Source organism: Erpetoichthys calabaricus, chromosome 5 (assembly GCF_900747795.2).
Source record: "Erpetoichthys calabaricus chromosome 5, fErpCal1.3, whole genome shotgun sequence".
NCBI classification, from domain to species: domain Eukaryota; kingdom Metazoa; phylum Chordata; class Cladistia; order Polypteriformes; family Polypteridae; genus Erpetoichthys; species Erpetoichthys calabaricus.
The window spans coordinates 165,183,339-165,203,938 of record NC_041398.2 but is presented as its reverse complement, the minus strand read 5'-3'; the positions used below and the strand labels follow the sequence as shown (position 1 = coordinate 165,203,938).

The 20,600-nt window shown below is 37.4% G+C and overlaps 1 protein-coding gene and 1 long non-coding RNA gene across 2 annotated transcripts in view; both read left to right on the top strand.

Annotated features, from left to right (window-relative positions):
• The window catches only part of LOC114652023 (TNFAIP3-interacting protein 1-like), a 28,797-nt gene extending 23,284 nt beyond the window's left edge, over window positions 1–5,513 (top strand). Inside the window, exons 7-9 of the mRNA XM_051928557.1 lie at window positions 529–600; window positions 4,752–4,856; window positions 5,232–5,513. Of these exons, the coding sequence (XP_051784517.1) occupies window positions 529–600; window positions 4,752–4,856; window positions 5,232–5,513 (459 nt within the window). The remainder of the gene's footprint in view (window positions 1–528; window positions 601–4,751; window positions 4,857–5,231) is intronic.
• Window positions 5,514–6,737: 1,224 nt separating this feature from the next.
• On the top strand, window positions 6,738–19,703 carry LOC127527804 (uncharacterized). Its single transcript, XR_007934944.1, has 3 exons — window positions 6,738–6,906; window positions 17,491–17,572; window positions 19,532–19,703. It is a non-coding gene; the product is annotated as an uncharacterized LOC127527804 (long non-coding RNA).
• The last annotated feature ends 897 nt before the right edge of the window (window positions 19,704–20,600 follow it).

Here is a 20,600-nt window from a genome sequence, read left to right as displayed (position 1 = left end):
AATAAAAGTTTCTTTTGGACCTGAGACTTGTGATTGGATTCGTTGCAATATGGGTTTGGGTATCTGTCTAGATATATATCTGGCTATCTGGTAATCTTGAAAAACAAGGCATAATATGGTAGGGAATACACTAACCACTGATGCTTTGTTAATGTTTAAAGCTCTTACTCATAGCAGATTGAAAAAAAGAATTTATTTATAATGAAAGAATTTTAAAAATATGGGGAAATATTGCTATTTTATGTTCATATGAAGATGAACAATTATATTTCAAATGGTAAAACCTTTGTGGAAAAAAACTGTAATTCTTTCCATGTTAGATAATGCAGCTAAAGTGTCATATAACATATAAAGCTTTTAAATTAAAAATATCTATCTATCTATCTATCTATCTATCTATCTATCTATCTATCTATCTATCTATCTATCTATCTATCTATCTATCTATCTATCTATCTATCTATCTATCTATCTATCTATCTATCTATCTATCTATCTATCTATCTATCTCTGTTTTATATTCTTCAGGTTCTGGAAGGAGCAATGCAAACTTCAGATAAAGAGGAGATGAGGACACAAATTGAAGTTCTCAGACACCAGGTAAAGTGATAATAAAATATGGAAAAAATAAAGTAATCTTCAGCATTAACAGTATCTCCTTTCAGTTCATGGCAACTAAAGATGAGTTCCTCCACAATGACAATTTTGTTCAAAGGGTGGGGTAGAAGAACTGTGGTTAGTTAGCACTGCTGCATCAGAACTCTAAGGTTTGAATTAACATTTAGACCTAAAAACTGTCTGTGTGGAGTTTGTGTGGGTTTTAATGGTTTTCCATTTATAATCCAAAAACATGTGTTAGATTAATTGTCAACTCTAAATCATATGTTTGGTTGATTTGAATGAATATATTACCGATTCTATCAACTGAGAAAGTGATGTGGTAAAAGAGCTAAGGAGAACATCAGATAAGAGTGGCAATGTGCTGTATGTTAATTGGATAAGCAAGTCAAAATTGTTTTGTATTCTGTAAATGTAGTGATTTTACTACCACTACTGATATTGCTACTACTACTTTTCAACTTATAAAACATATATAAAGTGTTCATGTCTTGCATTTTTTCTAATCAGTCTTTTCAATAAGTTGCAATGTTGGTTATGTTAAAACACAGTCTTTCAACCTCCTCTGAAGATAACCATAGCTCCCTCAAAGCACATCACCAAGTAAGGTTCACTGCATGAGAATATTTTACATGAGCCATAAGCTTATATGCTCTGCTTCTTCACCATAAATACTGTATATATCTGAAATTTTCCAAGCAAGTTCAGATTAATTTATTAAAATAACAAGATATAGGTTGTTTGGAAATGAAGACCAAAGCTAAACACTAGCACAGGAATGATATCTAATAAGCACTGTAAGGGAAGATGGAAAAGAAGGTTTCATGTCCTCAGTCCAAAACTAAACCTACAGACAGGTTTAGTGGCTGGTAGTGGCACACAATACACTGGGACACAGTTTTCTTACACCAAATATGTCTTAAATACTGGCACGAGACTGGCATCCAGTGGGTACTGTGATAGAAATCTGAAGAAAATTTTGAATTAACAGTCAAAGCCTTCTGATCAAGGCTTCATTTGAGGATATGAAGCTGTTTTTTTACTGGCATCAAGTCTTGTCAGGTAGTATGCTTAAAAATTAAACTTGAAGTATTTGGTAAAATCCCAGTTAAGATTAAATACTGGTGCATGAATGACATCCGACAAATATCATAAGGGAAATTAAGAAAGAACTTTGTTTAGGTCTCTCTACTTCGTTTCTATCATCAGTTTGAAGCTGGTGGGATCCCTTGTCACAGAGGGATCATACCATCATGAACCAAAGTGGGTGTCAAACTCAATCTAAAACTAAATACCACAAAGAGAACTGTTTCCAATAAGTACAATAAGGGAAACCTGAGGAGAATTTTGAAGACAGAGTTCAGGCCTTCTGATTGAGGCTCTGCTGTTGGTCTTCACAGTCAGGTTGCAAGGGTATAAACTTAAAGTAAATGGCAAACCCCAACCAAGCCTGAATATCAGTGATTGATAGGTAACAAGTATAATAAGGGAAAGCTGAAAAATACTCTGACATGTACTGTACATGAAGTCTTGAAATGATATCTCACATAGGCAACTTTAGAAACATTCCAAACTAGTTAATTATCACTGGATCTGCTGCATTCTCTTAGTACCTAGTATGCCTTATTTGCACTCTACTCCCAAATGGCAAGGGTTCTGTTGTTTATAGTACTGAGCAACATCTTTGAAGTAAATTCACAAGTCAAGGCTGGTAAAATAATTAATAATAAGCCCTCTCAAACTATTACAACGAGAAGTTTGATTCACTGAGCAAAATAGACTTAAACATGTGTATGGGACTGAAGTCTATCAACCATGGTAATAAATTTGTGTATTAGCTCAAAACCATTCAGGACAAATTTGAAAAAAAATATTTTAACCAAACTAGAATATGGGGTACTAATCTAGTTTTCTCCCACATCCCAAAGGTGTACATGTTAGGCTGATTAGCGACTCTAAATTGGCCTGGTGTTAGGGCTACTATAAGTGTGTCCTTTTATTAAGTGGTATCCAATCAAAGCTTAGTTCTTGCCTGTAATCCAACAGTCTCTGACTCTCTAGAATTCTTAATGGGACTGAACAAATTCCAGAAATGGATGGATGGATACTGAAACAATTCTGTTTGAATAAAGTACATTTCATACGTTTTCTTCTCTGTATTACTCCACATTTCTAAATTACTGACACAAGTCATGCCTGAATGTAATTCTCTAACTTCTTGTTGTTCTTCACTCTCCTTACACATTTATCAATTCATCAATTTTTAACCTACTTATTCCAGTTTATGTTTGCAAATTTATCCTGGAACTTTACACAAACCAGCTATGGATAGCACACTAGTCCAAGCAAGGCCATACACGTACATACACCTCCAAACACCTGGGCAAATTTGAAGTAACCATTTGATCTTTAATGTGTGTCTGTGGGATGTATGAAGAGGCTGGAGTAGAGACCTGCAAGAACACATGAAGAACATTCAAATTCTGCACAAAATGTGACCATTCTTCTGAGTAGGAAACCTTGGAATTGTTAATCAGCATCACTAGTTACTTCACCACTTATAATATAATATAATATAATATAATATAATATAATATAATATAATATAATATAATATAATATAATATAATATAATATAATATAATATAATATAATGCAGATCAGAGAAATTAAAAATCCAAATCTACAGAGTAGAAATGCTCACTTTAAGAAACATGCATTAAACTCACCACCCTTAGGGATGCTGATTTTGATTCAGACTTTCTTTTAATTAGAGAATAAATCCATACATTATCCAACCAGCTTCAACCAAATTCCCTTTTTAATTGAAATCCTTACTTTATTAGACTCTTATTGTGCGACACCCTGGTTCTAGTGCCTTAGTAGTGTGAGAAAAATGAGTTGTGTTCTTCAGATCCCCGGTGCATGTTTAGTCTGTCCTTATTCTTTTGCAAAAATGTGTCAGTAAAATCATAAAAAAATTCCCAATTTTAAATTAACTCTTGAAAATGAATATATGAAATAATATTTCCATATATACACAGGTCAATTTAGCACTGGCAATTTTGCTCTGAATATAATGTCAAAAATAAAAAGCTCTGAGGTATAATTTGTGATCCTACAAGTCACAAATTCAATTCATTTTGCTTTCCAATTTCAAAGCTGTTTAACCTTTTGGAGGTCACAGGGAAGATACAACCTCTCCCAACAAGATTAGATAAATTTCCAACTGTCATCCGGAATGGCATGTGAGTGCTTTTCAGGGATCATGGTGATTTGTTCATTGTCTCCCAGAGAACTGGGGGACTGAACCTGGATCTTCGTTATATACTCTGCCATCATAGTGCTGTATATTGATTCTAGAACTACTGGCCTATGGCAGTAATTGAAATGTATTTCTTTTGCTGTGATTAATATTTAATATTACGTCACCAGTGAGAAGCTTCATTCAGTGTTTACATTCTGGTTTGTGCAAAGCAAAAATTGTGTTGCATCTGTACACCCAATACGAGGTCTGTCTGGTAAGTACCCAGCCATGTAATATGAAAAATAGATACAATAATTGAAGAAGATATGAGAAACATTGTACACAGGACAATGACGCCTCAGGCCCTTTCAAAATAGGCACCTTGAGACCTCACACAGTTCTCCATGCGCCTCTTCCGCTGTTCAAAACACTGCAAAATCTTTTTTTGGAATCAGCTGCTTCTTCGTAATTCCCTGAATCTCATCGACAGTCTGGAATTTCTTCCCCTTAAAATGTGATTTTACTTTTCGGAAAAGCCAGAAGTCGCAGGATGCCAAATCTGGGCTGTAGGGGGGCTGAGTCACCTTGGTGATTTGATGTTTAACCACTCATTGCATCTTCCCCAGAAGCCTTCTGAATGATGCGATAGTTTCCATGGATGAATGTTCAAGCAAATTTGATGCAGAATTGTTGCGCTAACACCCCCCTGACTAGTCCAGTGACATCGTCATTGTTCATGCATGAGCATTCTAGTCCACTCTCCTTGGCTGCCGCAAACTGTTCTCATTACATTAACAGTGGCTGGACTTTTTCTGGACAGACATCATATATCATTAAAATCTTAACATGCATCAAAAGAAGTTTTTTCAATGTGCTTAATCCAAAGGTTCAGATTTATGAAGAAGATTTCAAGAAGGAAAGAAACGACAGAGAAATCCTGAATGATAAAAAGGAACAACTGGAGTCAGAGATACATATGTTAAAATCACAGGTATGCAAACAAGTTACAGTATGTTTAAATATACAGATTCATATGTTAAAGATGCTTTATTTAGCATTTTGGGGACTGATATTTAGACCACATTACGATTAGAACTGGATAGAGTCTATGATTTTATATATATATATATATATAAATGCATTTGCTGCAAAAGCTGCTACCTAAAGAAAAGATAATGAATGAAATGCATATATAAAATGAAGTGACATAAAAGCTCTTGAATACTAGTTTAGAAAACCTATGCACACTTTTAATTTCTCTTTTAACTTAATTTTATGTGTATATTGTAACAAAATTAAACATGCTAAAATATGAGACACCAAACCACATAAAAAAGAATTTATATTAATTTGTGATAAATTGTAGAGGATTACCAGTATTCCTTCACCTATTTTTGCCCACTTAATCATTTCAAAAATCATGGGGATCCAATGGCTACCTTGTGAAGAAGCAGTGCTAAATGAAATGCAGGTCCATCTCAGGATCAATACAGGCATGCGCATTCAAGTTCTTCTATTAGTTCCCACTGAAAATAAACTGTTTCTGAGGGCCATTGTAATCCAGACGTTGCAGGTTCTCAGCTGGCCACCAGCAGTCAACACAATGCAAAACGTGCATCCTTGGATAGATCGTGATGCGATTCCATGACAAAGCAAGGTGTTTTGTTAGGTGTACCATACTATTAAAAAAAGGAGAATAATACTGTTATAAATGCAAAGGAGTACTTGGTTTTCTATCGAAAGATCTCACAGTATCAGAGTTTGAAGTAGGCCAGTACACATTGATATTTTTTCGATTTTTTTGCTGAAGCATACCAACAGTAAATTGCACATACCAGCAATTCTCGCGGTGACGTTCATGATCAAAGTTCCAAGGGAAAACCTGCCCACCATGCTCCTTGATTAAATGTATGTACTGTATGTCATACTGATCAAAACTACAATTTGGACTAATGTACTAAATATCATCATGACATGAAACTCCGAGGGGGAACCCTGCCACTCCATCAGGAAACTGGAAAAATGTGCAACACATCAGGAGAAGAACCAAGAAGCCAACAAAAACAGAAAGTATTTGCACTTATTTGTACACAATGCTTAGTTTACAGGCCCACACACATCTTTGTACAGCAGCTTAACAGAACACATTATGCCACAGACTGTTTTAAAATAATAGCAGCCTCATATATTACATTACAATAGTGGCTACTTATAGTTGATCTTTAATTAACTTATTGTACTGCTTTGTAAAAATAACTTAACAAAGTCTTTTTTAAAATAGCACTAAGTGGCTAATGGATGCAATTTAGCAAGCTCTACATTAAAGTGATAGAAAAACATATTTTTAAACTAGGGAATTTGAATGTCACACAGAGTACATGTGCCGTGGCTGCCTTTGAACTTAATAAAAAGCAATATTGTTCTGTAAAAGGGTTATGTCATTTAAAACATGGATATGCAAGGTAAAGCATACAGTGATGTAGCGATTAGAGTCCTGGCTTTGAATTCTGGGCCCAGTCATTATCTGGGTGAGTTTACTCAAAGTCATTTCATTTTCCCCAGGGATTCCAAAGATGTGCTTCTTAGGTTAATTAGAGGCTCAAAATCTGCACCATTTCAGGGAGTGTGGGTCTGTGTGTAAGCGTGGCTTGTGATACACTAGTGCCCAGTCCGGGACAGATCCCTGCTTTTTGCCTGTGATGCCTTCACCTTGAACTGGATAACTGTATTAGAAAATGGACAAATGAATACTTAACTGTGTTTCAATAATATGCTAAGGATGAACAAATGTTTATTATTTATTTAATTGATTGATTTTCTTATTTATTAATTTTAGCATATTTTCACTGTTTCATTTGTTATTCACACAGGATAATGGCTTTCATTTTCCAGAGGTCAATGCATCTTCACCTCTCCAGCATTGCTGCTGTCATTGTCCAACATTTTTAAGCAGCACTAAAACATGCACAGTGTCATCTAACCTCACAGATTTTAGAGGTTCAAACAAACATCAAGGCTGTCACAAAGTAAATAAACACTTGGTGAGTGCTACAATGATCTTATGTTTCCATCTTGAGTTGAACATAATGAGAGCAGCAAATACTAATTTGCCTGTACATTTATTTTATTTTTTTCACATATTGTGTTGCTATTATATTATTGTCACTGTTTTAATGAGATGTCAAAGTAAGAATTTCTTTGTATATTCTACACATGACGATAAACTAGAATTAGACTTGAAATTTCATTTTCTTTCTTCATGCATATCATATCCCTGTTGCCTATTATTAGTTTGTTAAAGGCAGGGCTGGTATTATTAACTATTAAAGCAAACTGGGCATTCACCTATGGTGCAGATCATAATTGGGGGAAACCCAGCTGCACATGCTAGCTACTAAACAGTCAGTTGGTGCACTAAGAAGTTTGGCCTAGGGAGCAAAATAACCTAGCACTGTCATTAGTTAAAGGGTATGCTGTATATGCATCTTTATGCTTTTCAAGGTAACAAAAAAAAATAATGTTTTGATTCCTTGAAATATATTACTCAAGTTACTATGACCCTCCACAAAAATAGAAATTAGGATGACAGATCTTATAAAAATCTTTTAAAATCTCTTAAAATATCTTTTCCACCCATTGTCAAACATCCCACATTAGCTACAGGAGGGGATAACAGAGACTGCTAAATATATTCTAAAAGAAATTGTATATTTCTTATTATACCTGAAAACAGCCTCGCCATTTATGCTCAGTTTGTCTTCAGGCCTCTCCCTTTTTTTTATTTTGGACAATACTGCTGCTTGGTCAGTAAACATAAAAGAGCAAGGGAAATAAAAAGTGGGAATCTGACTAGAGTTATTTGTTTTTGCATTGTGCTTCCTTTTCCTTGTTAATTCTACTCTTTTCTTGACTATGCTACATTTATTTACAATCATGGTCTTCGCTGATGAAGGCATTTGCCATATTGATGAGGGGTTTGATAACCAGATCAAACTTTGTGGTTACACTTGCTCTTCCTGCTTTAAACCTGTTTATTAAACATGAAAGCAATTCAAAAAGTAAAGGCAATTTGAATATTACTTGGTAACTACAATGAATGAGAAGCTGACACAATACAACACGTTCATGGGAGCTTTGGGGTAACTCAGACATGCACAGCACAGTGCTCTGCTGTTGGTCTAATTGAAGCCAAGCCAATCAAATGACCACGAACACTCCGCTGCAGCATAGCACCATTGTTGAACAACGCACTACTGTGAGATTTCTTTGGGCAGGGTGAGTGAAATCTGTTGAATTTCACCCAAGGATGTTGGCTTGTGCCAATCAGTGAGCTGTTTGGGTACCCATCCTGCTCTAAACCTTTGTACCCATTCATAAACTTTTTGTTGAATCATGCTGTTTTCACTTCTTTACTGAGTCAGCATCCTTCCATGAATTATGTCAGGTTTCATTCCTTCTTTCCAAAGAAATCTCATTATTGCACATGTTCATTTAACCTTGGCTTCAGTTAGACTAATGGCAGACAGCTGCACTGTGCATGTTCGACCTGGCCATAACCCGTGAACGTATTGTCAGCTTCTATTTATTGTGGTTAACACTTAATTTTCAAATTGCCTTTACTTATTGATTTACCCTTGTATTTTGCCTAATGGCAGTAGCAGCAGTAGTAATAGTAGTAGCAGTAGTATCAGTATAAAGACATGTAAAGAGTACAGTAATACTTTTAATTGCATGTCTGACAAACATGTCGCCACTCTCCGAACCATAGTAAACAAGAATCTGTATTAATTAGACTATAAAATAGTGTGCACAACAGATATCACAAATTATATAGATTAGAATAGTTCTGCTTTCATGAACACCGAGGAGCTGCCCATAGAACTTCAAAATGAGGTTTTTAGGAGGATAAAAGCTGGAGAAGGTTTTAAAAATTCTGTCAAAATTTTGAACCTTTCTTGCCACATGTATAGTTAATAAACCTGTTATTAGTCTGCTTAAGCTCCTTTATTTTCATTTCTGAAGCAGTTACTTTTTATTTTATCCATCCATCCATCCATTTATCTAACCCGCTATATCCTAACTACAGGGTCTTGGGGGTCTGCTGGAGCCAATCCCAGCCAACACAGGGCACAAGGCAGGAAACAAAACCCAGGCAGGGGCCAGCCCACCGCAGCTTTCTATTTTATATTGCTAAAATTAAGTCATATACAGCATGCAGTCAGTCAGTCATTTTCCAACCCGCTATATCCTAACTCAGGGTCACGGGGGTCTGCTGGAGCCAATCCCAGCCAGCACAGGGCACAAGGCAAGAACAAACCCCGGGCAGGGTGCCAGCCCACCACAGTACAGCATGCATATAAACCAAATATGTTTCACATAGGCTACTAGTTATTTTTTTTTAGCCCTACAACAATAACCAGCACCACAACAAAATTAATTTTAGCAATCCAGCAGGCAAAAGCAAAAATTATTTTTCCTTTGTTCACCCAGCTGGATTATGAAATATCCCTTCTTTTGTCCATCATGCTTCTATTGCTTTCCCCTTGTTTCCAATCAGATGATAAGAGATAGGCTTAATAAATCAGTGTCACTACTTCCAGAAGGTGCTTTTGGGAGAGACAAAGGAGCTGTCAAATCACACTATTTTTTTCATATCATCCCGGCATGAAATATAAACATTACAGTGATGCAACCCCTCATATTAAATAGGTATAATGTGAAACTTTATGTAACAAAAAGAATGTCTTTAATTTCCTGTTCTCTGACTTTAAAATGTTAATTGGCACATCTCTTCCTTTGGCAGATTAAGAAAAAAAGTTTTATGATAATACCTGTATATAAACGGCAGCTGGCTGTGAGTTGCTCAACAATTTCACTGTAACAGAAACTACTTTTTAGTTTCTCAAGACTTTATTGTAAATGTTTATTGCTATATAACTCCAGACTGAAAAAAATAAAAGCCATAGATTGCAAATAGTTTACAGAAGGCCAGATGCATGGGTTGGGGCCAAGTCCGTGTCTGAGGCTGAGGTTGCTGCTATGATTAAAATAAGGGGTGGATGAGATGCAAACAGAAATGCTGAAATACACTGAGTATTTTGGGAATGGAAGAATGCAGTTTCACATGGAAGTTGAGGAAAGTGACAAACTAGAGTGGTAGTCTTCATTTTTGAAAAGGGGGACATAAAGGGTTTGCTCCACTTACTGAAGGATCACACTCCTTAGTCTTCTTGAGAATGCTTGTGCCTGGTAACTGGAACATAAACTCTGTTGGATAGGTTCACCTCAGATCTAGGAAAAACAATTTGGATTTCATACTGACCGTGGTATGGTACAGCAACTCTTTACTCTTGCACAGATATTTGAAGGGTCATGGGAATTTGCAGTTTCTGTCTATATGTGCTTTGTGGATTTGGTAAAGGTTTATGACCATGTACGCCATAGTATCTTGCTGAAGATGCTTCATTAGTATAGGTTTCTGAACCTACTAAAGTGTGCAATTTGGTTCCTGTATTTGTGGGGCAAGAGACGTGCTTGCACAGTTTGCGTTAAGTTCCAATTTATTCGTTGTGGACAGTGGAATCAGCCAAGGGTTCATCTTGTTTTCTCTACTGTTTGTGATTTTCATGGACAGGATATCAAGGGTGACACCAAGGTTTGGAGAGTATCTAGTTTGGAACCTAAACACTGAATCTCTGCTGCTTGCAGACAGACTCTTGAATTCATCACATTATGAATTGTGGCACACACTGGAGTAGTTTGCAGTTGACTGTGATTTGGCTGATAATAGAATCAGTTCCAATAAATCTGCTGTCATGGCCCTCTACAAGAAAAAAAGTGACTTGTGCTATTTGGCCAAGCAGCTGCCAGAAGTCGAGTTCAAGAACCTTGGGGTCTTGTTCATGATTGATGGACAAGGCAATTGTGAGATTGACCAATGAATCAGTCTATCATTGGCAGTCATATTGGACCATTATGATGAAGTGGGAATTAAGTCCTTAGATAAAGCTTTCCCTTTACCATTAAGTCTGCATTCCTATCCTCATCTCACAAACTCTTGGCAGTGACTAAAAGAATAAGATTATGAGTGCAAGAGGCCAAACTGAGGTTCTTGCATGAGGTTGCTGGGCCTACTGTAGATTTTAGGGTGAAGAGTTTAGCAACATGGGAGAACTGTGCTCCACTGGATTATAAGGAACCAACTGAGGTGGTTTTGACATGTTAATGCTGTCTTGGTGTCTCCCAAGGGAGGTTTACAAGGCATTGCACACAGGTAAAAGACCCAGGACAAACTGTAGAGATCACATGTTTCACCTTGCCTGAGAGGATCTGGGAATTTCCCATAAGGTGTTGGAAGAAGTTTCTGAGGACAGGGTTGTTTGGTCTGGCCATTTAAGCATGTTTCTACCATGAGCTGCACAAGGGGAGAGCAAATAATAAATGTTTATCATGTTGATAATTAACTAGAGTTCCAAAGAAAAATATCATGTGATCAAAAAGAGGAGTATGAAAGCAATGCCTGCTACTGTGCCAGCCCAAAAGCATTACATACATGATTTCCTCAACCTCCAGATCTCAAAAGTGATTTCCAACTATTTCAACATTGATTAAGTAAAATCTATTGAACTTCACATGCCAGTTCCATACCATACAATAGTTGAATGATGCAATGTCTAGAAGTCATATTAATAAGTCAGGACCTACAAAGAATGCAGTTTGTTGTGTTTTTGTGAAACGTGACTAACAACTAGCATCCCACATGCTAATGTGGAGCTACCCAGGTTTAGCACGGTTAGAGCGGACAGAGACGCAAATACCTGCCGGAAACGGAAAGGAGGAGGACTCACTCTCTATGTGAATACAAGATGGTGCAACCCTGGACATGTAAACGTCAAAATCTCCACTTGCTGCAGGGACATCGAACTGTTGGCCGTAAGTCTGTGTCCCTATTACTTGCCCAGAGAGTTTGGACATGTCATTGTTTTTATTGTTTACATCCCTTCTCCGGTGGACGTGGAGATAGCGGGTGACATCATCCATTCTGCTGTTGCTAAACTACAAACACAGCACCCCGAGGCGCTTGTGCTAATCTCTGGAGATTTTAAACATGCAAAGCTGGACAAAACATTACCTGCCTTCTCCCAGTATGTGGATTGTAACACCCAGGGAAATAGGACTATTGACCTACTGTATGCAAACTTTAAAGATGCATACAGCACCACCCCGCTGCCTGCACTTGGGAAGGCAGATCAAAACCTGGTTCTGCTTCAGCCTCACTACAAACCAACAGTGAGGGAGCTACCTACAACCACACGCTCATTCAGGAAATGGTCCCCTGAGGCAGAGCAGGCTCTGAGAGACTGCTTTGGAACTACGGACTGGGATATCCTGCAGGGGTTACATAGTGAGAACATTGTGGAGGTTGTTGACTGCACTACTGACTACATCAACCTCTGTATGGACATTGTAGTTCCAGTAAGAACTATGCTAACAACAAGCCATGGATTACAAGTGACATCAAGGGCCTTTTGAACCAGAAGAAAAGGGCTTTTAAAGGCGGTGATGAGCATGAGTTCAAGCGCGTGCAGAAGGAACTCCGAGTCCAGCTCAGGGCGGCGAAGAAGCAGTACAGGAGAAAACTGGAGCAAAAGTTGCAGAATAACAGCATGAAGGAGGTGTGGGATGGGATGAAGATCATCACTGGCTGCAGCTCGAAGCGGGGTGCCACCATCGAAAGAGACATGGAGAGAGCAAACCAGATGAACAGCTTCTTTAACAGGTTAGACCACCTTAACCCACTCTCACCTCAGAATACTGCACCTTCCACCCATCCTTCTGCCGATACCAGCATAGGAGAGAGTTTCCCCCCAACCACAATTATAACAGCCCAGGTAAGCAGAGAGCTGAGAAGACTGAGAAGATGGAGTATCACCACGACTGCTGAAGGCCTGTGCGTTGGAGCTGGGGAGTCCTCTACAGCATATCTTCAAACTGAGCCTGGAACAGGGGAGAGTCCCGAGGCTTTGGAAAACATCTTGCATCACCCCAGTCCCAAAGGTATCACGTCCTGGTGGGCTGAATGACTTCAGGCCTGTCGCCCTGACGTCACATGTGATGAAGACCATGGAGCAGCTGCTGCTTCACCATCTGAGGCCACAGGTCCACCACGCCCTCGACACTCTGCAGTTCGCATACCAGGAAAAGGTGGGAGCGGAGGATGCTATCATCTACATGCTACACCGATCCCTCTCCCACTTGGACAGAGGCAGTGGTTCAGTAAGGATTATGTTTCTGGACTTCTCTAGCGCCTTCAACACCATCCAACCTCTGCACCTCAGGGACAAGCTGACAGAGATGGGAGTAGATTTATACCTGGTAGCATGGGTCGTGGACTATCTTACAGACAGACCCCAGTATGTGTGTCTCGGGAACTGCAGGTCTGACATTCTGGTCAGCAGCACAGGAGCGCCGCAGGGGACTGTACTTTCTCCGGTCCTGTTCAGCCTATATACATCGGACTTTCAATACAACTCGGAGTCCTGCCACGTGCAAAAGTTCGCTGACGACACTGCTATCGTGGGCTGCATTAGGAGTGGGCAGGAGGAGGAGTATACTGTAGGAACCTAATCAAGGACTTTGTTAAATGGTGCGACTCAAACCACCTACAACTGAACACCAGCAAAACCAAGGAGCTGGTGGTGGATTTTAGGAGGACCAGGCCCCTCATGGACCCTATGATCATCAGAGATGACTGTGTGCAGAGGGTACAGACATATAAATACCCGGGAGTGCGGCTGGATGATAAATTGGACTGGACTGCCAATACTGATGCTATATGCTTGAAAGGACAGAGCCGACTATACCTTCTTAGAAGGCTGGCGTCCTTCAACATCTGTAATAAGATGCTGCAGATGTTCTATCAGATGGTTGTGGCGAGCACCCTCTTCTACGCAGTGGTGTGCTGGGGAGGCAGCATAAAGAAGAGGGACACCTCACGTCTGGACAAACTGGTGATGAACGCAAGCTCTATTGTAGGCACGGAGCTGGACAGTTTGACATCTGTGGCAGAGCGACAGAGCAGGCTCCTGTCAATCATATAGAATCCACTGCATCCACTGAACAGTATCCTCTACAGACAGAGGAGCAGCTTCAACGACAGACTGCTGTCACTGTCCTGCTCCACTGACAGACTGAGGAGATTGTTCTTTCCCCACACTATGTGACTCTTCAGTTCCACCCGGGGGAGTAAACATTAACATTATTCAAAGTTATCTATCTATCTATCTATCTATCTATCTATCTATCTATCTATCTATCTATCTATCTATCTATCTATCTATCTATCTATCTATCTATCTATCTATCTATCTATCTATCTATCTATCTATCTATCTATCTATCTATCTATCTATCTATCTATCTATCTATCTATCTATCTATCTATCTAATAGGGAAAAGACTTTACTACAAAGGCAAACTGATATGCAATACAACTATCAACTGAGTGATACCATATATTCTGAGGAAAATAGTTTAGAAAATAACAGGACATCATAAATAACATTATTTTTTACTTTGTCCTCACATTGCAAATTGAGGTTTCCCATATTTGATAATGTAATATTCTACATTTCCACAATTATATTTCTATCCTTTCATCTATCCATTCATACTTCCATTCATTTACTGAACAAAGCTGACATGGTACAGGGTTGTGATTAATTGCATCCTATGCAGACACATTCAGAGCAGGAGGGAACACTGGATGAAATGGCACGCTACTGTACAGTATGCTAAGATTTTAATAAATTTACTTAGTTATGTCAGGCTAATTTATTATCCCGAAATAACCTAACAGTGTGTCCATAGATGGTGGTCAGAAATCTAAATCTTTAAAGAAAAACAAAGACCCCTCTCTGTGTTATATATCTGTTTTACTTCATCAGATATGAGAATAGTACTACCTAAAGTCATGTGAGTCAGTACACCTAATAAAACGTTTTTTGCCTTTTTTAACATATGTGGAGACATCAAGATTTTATCATCATTTAATTAGTATTTTTAGATAAAGGTGATGTAATTTGACTTTGAAAAATTAACAATTACAGTATGCCATTTTCTTGTGTGGAAAAAGTTAAGTACACCCTTGGTTCTAATAGCTGGAATCGCTACCTTTGGCAGAAACAACCTCAATCAGGTGTTTCATGTAATTGTCTGCTAGTACCTGACATCAACATGCAGAATTATTTCCTCTGTGTGATGTTTCAGGAGTTTCTTACTTGAACAGCTTGTTTGAAAACCTTCCCAACACCACATCTTCATGGGATTCAGATCTACTCTTTGACTTGACCATTCCAGAAACCTCCATTTCTTTTCAGCATTTCCTTGGTGGATTTACTGGTATGTTTGGTGTTATTGTAATGTCATAAAGCTCACTTTCAGGTTGAGCTTCAACCTTCTGACAGATGGTCTCACAATTACCCTCAAGTACTCTCTGGTACAATGAAGAATGCACAGTGGATTCTATTATGGTGAGCTACCCAGGACCTCATGCAGCAAAGCATTTCCATCACCATGCTTTACAGGTGGTATCAGGTTCTGTTGGTTAAATCCTGTCTTTGGATTTCTGCAAACATATCTTTTGGTACTAACTCTACCTTTATCTTGTCTGTACAGAGCAGTTTTTTCAAGAAGTCCTGGTCTTTGCGTAGGTGCTCAAGGGCAAATTTTAGTCTTGCCCTTATCTTCTTTCTGGACAGCAATGTTTTTTTCATAGCACCTCTCCCATCCATCCATTTTCCAACCCGCTGAATCCGAACACAGGGTCACGGGGGTCTGCTGGAGCCAATCCCAGCCAACACAGGGCACAAGGCAGGAAACAATCCTGGGCAGGGTGCCAACCCACCGCAGCACCTCTCCCATTTAGATCTAATTTTTTTCATAATGGCAGACTCATGCACTTTGACATCAACAGTGTCAAGAGCAACCTGTAGGTCCTGTGATGACATTCTGGGATTCATAGAAACGTCTTTTCATACATTCTGCTCTAGGACTAAACTTGCTTGAGTGACCTGGCCTGGACACGTTGTCAGTGGTTTGACATCTTCTCCACTTGTAGATGATCTACCAGCCAGTGGAAGTTTTGATTTCCAATTGCTTGGAGATCTTTTAAAATCCCTTTCCTTCTTTTTGAAGGCCTCAGAGAGACATGGTGATAATACACTTCAGCAAAGAGCAACACAAACTAAACGTGTAATGTTTAAATAAGTCAGTTTCCTCCAAGAACCCCTCTAAAGCTGTTCTAATCATCACCTGATCTGGAGCACCTAATTCTAATTTTAGGTATTTGAGGTAGTAATAAGGTAGAATGGGAACACTGAGGTTAAAGATCTGTGCTGGCAACTGGAAGGTTGCTGGTTCAAATCCTGTTACTTCCAGAAGGGATCCTGCCCTGCGCCCTAGAGCAAGGCTTTTAACCTGAAAATTCCTCTGGGATGCTATACAATGGCTGGCCTTGTGCACTGACCTCCATAAAAAAGGTCATGCAAAGGAAAATTTTCCTTTGAGGATTAATAAAGAATATAAAAAAACAAAACAATAAATGTACTTACTTTTTCCTCATGAGAAATTTGTATTTAAGTTTTTTAAAATCACATGAGTGGACTACAAAATATAAATGTGGCATGATGTTTGTTACAGTATATTATTATTTATTGATACTGTTTAAATAAATATAACATGTCCACATAAGCTAAAAAGAAAAAAAACATTTCACTTTTTTTACATATTTTTACTATAGTTACATATGTTGATTTTTAGTGAATTAATTTGTTCTTACAGTTGAAAATAATATATTTTGCAAAGTACTTAGTACGGATTTAGAAGGTGCTATATGAAACAAAGACTGGCAGAAACTTTGTGTTCTATAATCTCTTTCACATAACTGAACTACTTTTTTAACAATGGCCAATAACTGAGGTTTGCAAATGTCCCAGCATGCCTCTGAATCTCTTTTACCAAACACAAAGACAAAGAACCTGTTGTAGTCATAGGAATGTGATTTAAACAAGTGCTTATGTGAAACAAGTACTTTTCAGCAGTTCTGTTTTCATCTTTCATTTTGACAAGTTTGTTTATTGTCTTCTCTCTTTTCACCTGCTTTTTTGGATACAATTTACCGTATATTTGATAATTATAGCAGAACAGAAGAAAAAGTCACACACTTCCACCAGTGTTCAGATGTTCATTTTAATGCAAATCAGATGCCCACTTCTGCAGATTTTCCAACCTGCAGAGCAGCTGTCATTCCTTGTTTCAAAGACTTGTAAAGGCATTTCCCTTCTTCAAATAAACTCTTATTCTTCTTGTTCTTAAAAATATTTATATATTTAATCATGCATATCCACATATTTATTGTCTTCTTTAATGGCAAATGTATAGTGAATGTTTTCTTGTCTCAATTCATGACATCAATAAATCAATCTGCTTGAAATACCACAATTTTATGAAAATTACAGATAGTATAAAAAAGTGAAAGTTGTTTTTGTGGTTTTGGATATTCTGACTTTAACATAACAGAGTACAGTAAGATTGTTAAAATATCTGAACTATCTTCTCTTATGCAGCCAAATTATCAGTGGCCAACTCCATCCTCTAACCAACTTCCTCCAGATGTCCGACATATCCTGTCTAAGCACAAAACAGGCGGTAAGACAGCAGTTTATTAACTGTTTCAACTGTATTTTTTCCATACAGGCACCACTAAATTGTGGGGAAACAAACATGCATGCAAACAAAACAAAATGATTTATTATGCAGAAGAATATACAAAGCAATAATTGATTTTCCTGTGAAACAACAACAAAACCATTAGGAATAATTATAGCAATCCCAAACGAAAATGAACTGAGGGAATGAGAAAAACATGGTAGCATGAAGGTTGGTACCTCTGCCACACAGCTCTAGTAGGTTCCTATCCCAGCTTGTTCATTATGTGTGTGGAGTCAATCTCTATGGGTTTCACCAAGTACTCCAGTTTCCTCTCACATCACAAATTTGTGTTTGTTAAGTTGATTGGCAACTTTAAACTGGCTTAGTGTGAGGGATTGTGGGTGTCCTCTAGATACTATTGTTGTCCTCTTGCATATTAAGTGACCCTAAAACAACCAAATGACTATGCCCTGCAATACACTGGCGTTCTGTCCAGCAAACTATCTGGCAATAACAAAAACAACAGCAGCATTTATTTATATAGCACATTTTCATACAAAAAAGTATCTCAAAGTGCTTTACATAATGAAGAAAATAAAATAAAAATAAAAGACAAAATAAGAAATTAAAATAACATAACATTAGTTAACATAGAAAAAGAGCCAGGGGGGACAGAAGAAACAAAAAAAAAACTTCAGACGGCTAGAGAAAAAAATTAAATCTGCAGGGGTTCCAGGCCACGAGACCGCCCAGTCCACTCTGGGCATTCTACCTAACATAAATGAAATAGTCCTCTTTGTATTTAGGGTTCTCACGGAAGGACTTGATGATGATGGCCATGCAGACTTCTGGCTTTTAATCCATCACTGTTGGAACATCAAAGTACACCGGAAAAGGAAACAGAAGAGAGAGTAGGGGATAGTACAGAATTTAGAGCCACCATGAATAGTTATTATAATGAATTGGATATACAGGGTATCAGGATTAAATTACAGTGAAGTTATGAGAAGGCCATGTTAAAATAATGTGTTTTCAGCAGTTTTTTAAAGTGCTCCACTGTATTAGCCTGGCGAATTCCTATTGGCACACAGTCCTACTGAGATGGGCTCCAGCTCTCAATGACCATAACATTAGATTTAGCAAATTCACTAATTCTATGGATGGATGGGGTTTGAAAATTAACAATAATAATAATAATAATAATAATAATAATGAAACATTTTAGTTACTGGGTACTGCAAAAACACATCTATTACTTTTGATTTTCTTAGCACTTATAAAACATCAGTAGGTTATTCATCTTTCTGCAGTGTGGTGCATTGTCATGATAGTAAAATTACTTGTTAATATTAAGGATCCACAAGTCTTAAACTAAATATGTAATATCAAAAGAAATGTGTCTCAGTTAAGCCACCTCAGAGCACTCCAAAGTAAAGTTTTGTTAGCAGGCCACATTGGAGAGATGAATAAACACTTTACTGATGCTTTGTAAGTGTTATGAAGACCCAAAGAAGTGTATGTTAAGGTCTTGATACATAATAGTAAATAAGAAACAGATGCATTTTTGTAATACATAAAGTAAAGTGTTGCAATAATAATAATAAGAAGAACAAGAAGAAGTTGTTTTTGTAGAATTTGCTATATCTTAACAAGTACATGACTATATCCTATACTGCAAAACCAGCTTTTTCCATGAATGTGTGGAGCATTCTCTTTATGTATTCCTGGGTTTTGCTCACACAAGGTGTGTATGTTTGGTTAACTGGTAACTGAAGTTGGTCCAGTATGAAGTTGTGTGGGTGAGCAGCCTCGGCAATAAAGTGGTTCCCAACTTTTGCCCAATGTTGCTAGGAAAAGCAAAAATTCACTGTGATCTTTAATTGGTATAAGCAAGTTTGAAAATGTTACATTACAATTGTTCTATGCAAATTAACAGTTTCTTTTTCTATCTTTTAGGTGCTTTTGAAAATGATGCTCAATAGGAAAAAGAAAAATGGAGTCTGCCTGTCATATAATAAACATGAACTAACTGAAGAGTAAACCCACAGTATGCTTGGGTGATTTCACAGAGTGTATGGATCTAAATACATTGTATTTTTTTAATTAAAGTATTAAAAAATCTTTTGAGTGATCTGATTTTCATTGTTTGTGTAAGAAAATCATTTCTTATTTTGAAAAATCTAATTATTCTTTCCTAATAGTAACATTTCAAAAAGTCCCCAAAGAAAGACAAATAAGGATAGATAGATAGATAGATAGATAGATAGATAGATAGATAGATAGATAGATAGATAGATAGATAGATAGATAGATAGATAGATAGATAGATAGATAGACATTTTATTAATATGCTGAAATTATTTTAAGAATTTAAACATTTTCAGTGTGGCTAAGGAGCATAAGACATACACTCTCACACTATACATACCTTCACACAAATGACTATGCCATCTTATTATTCTTTTATTCCTCAGTGCTTAGTATACAATGTGACAAAAGCCCAAATAACACAAATAAATGCTCTCATTGCACTTTTGGCTGCTGTTAAAGAAAAGATGTTTAGGTGGCATTAAAGTGAGTGGCTTTGAAGTTTCATATGGGTCTATTCTTGAAATTGCCCTCTGACCCTTGGGCAATCTTTCTTACACAAATCCTTCCAGAGATAGTCAGCAGCCCCCTTTGATTTACAAATGGTCCACATTTTTCATCTGGTTTATCTTGCCAACACTCACTTTCCACTGATCTGTCCCATTGATAAAGTAGGCCCATCTTCTCACAAAAAAAAAGAAAAGTAATTTCTAAGCTTGTTAAATAGAGTTTCTTCTTAATGATTATATTCATTCTTCTTAGCACTTTTTATTAATTTAAGTATTTATTAATTTGTGTTTTACAGACTAAGATTTAAATGTTCTCATTGTTATTTTCACCAAAATTGTACAAATTTCAATTATACGGGAAAGGTAAACCAAGATGCCTCCTATTTCTTTACCATGCCTACCATATAAAGAGCTTATACAGAAAAACA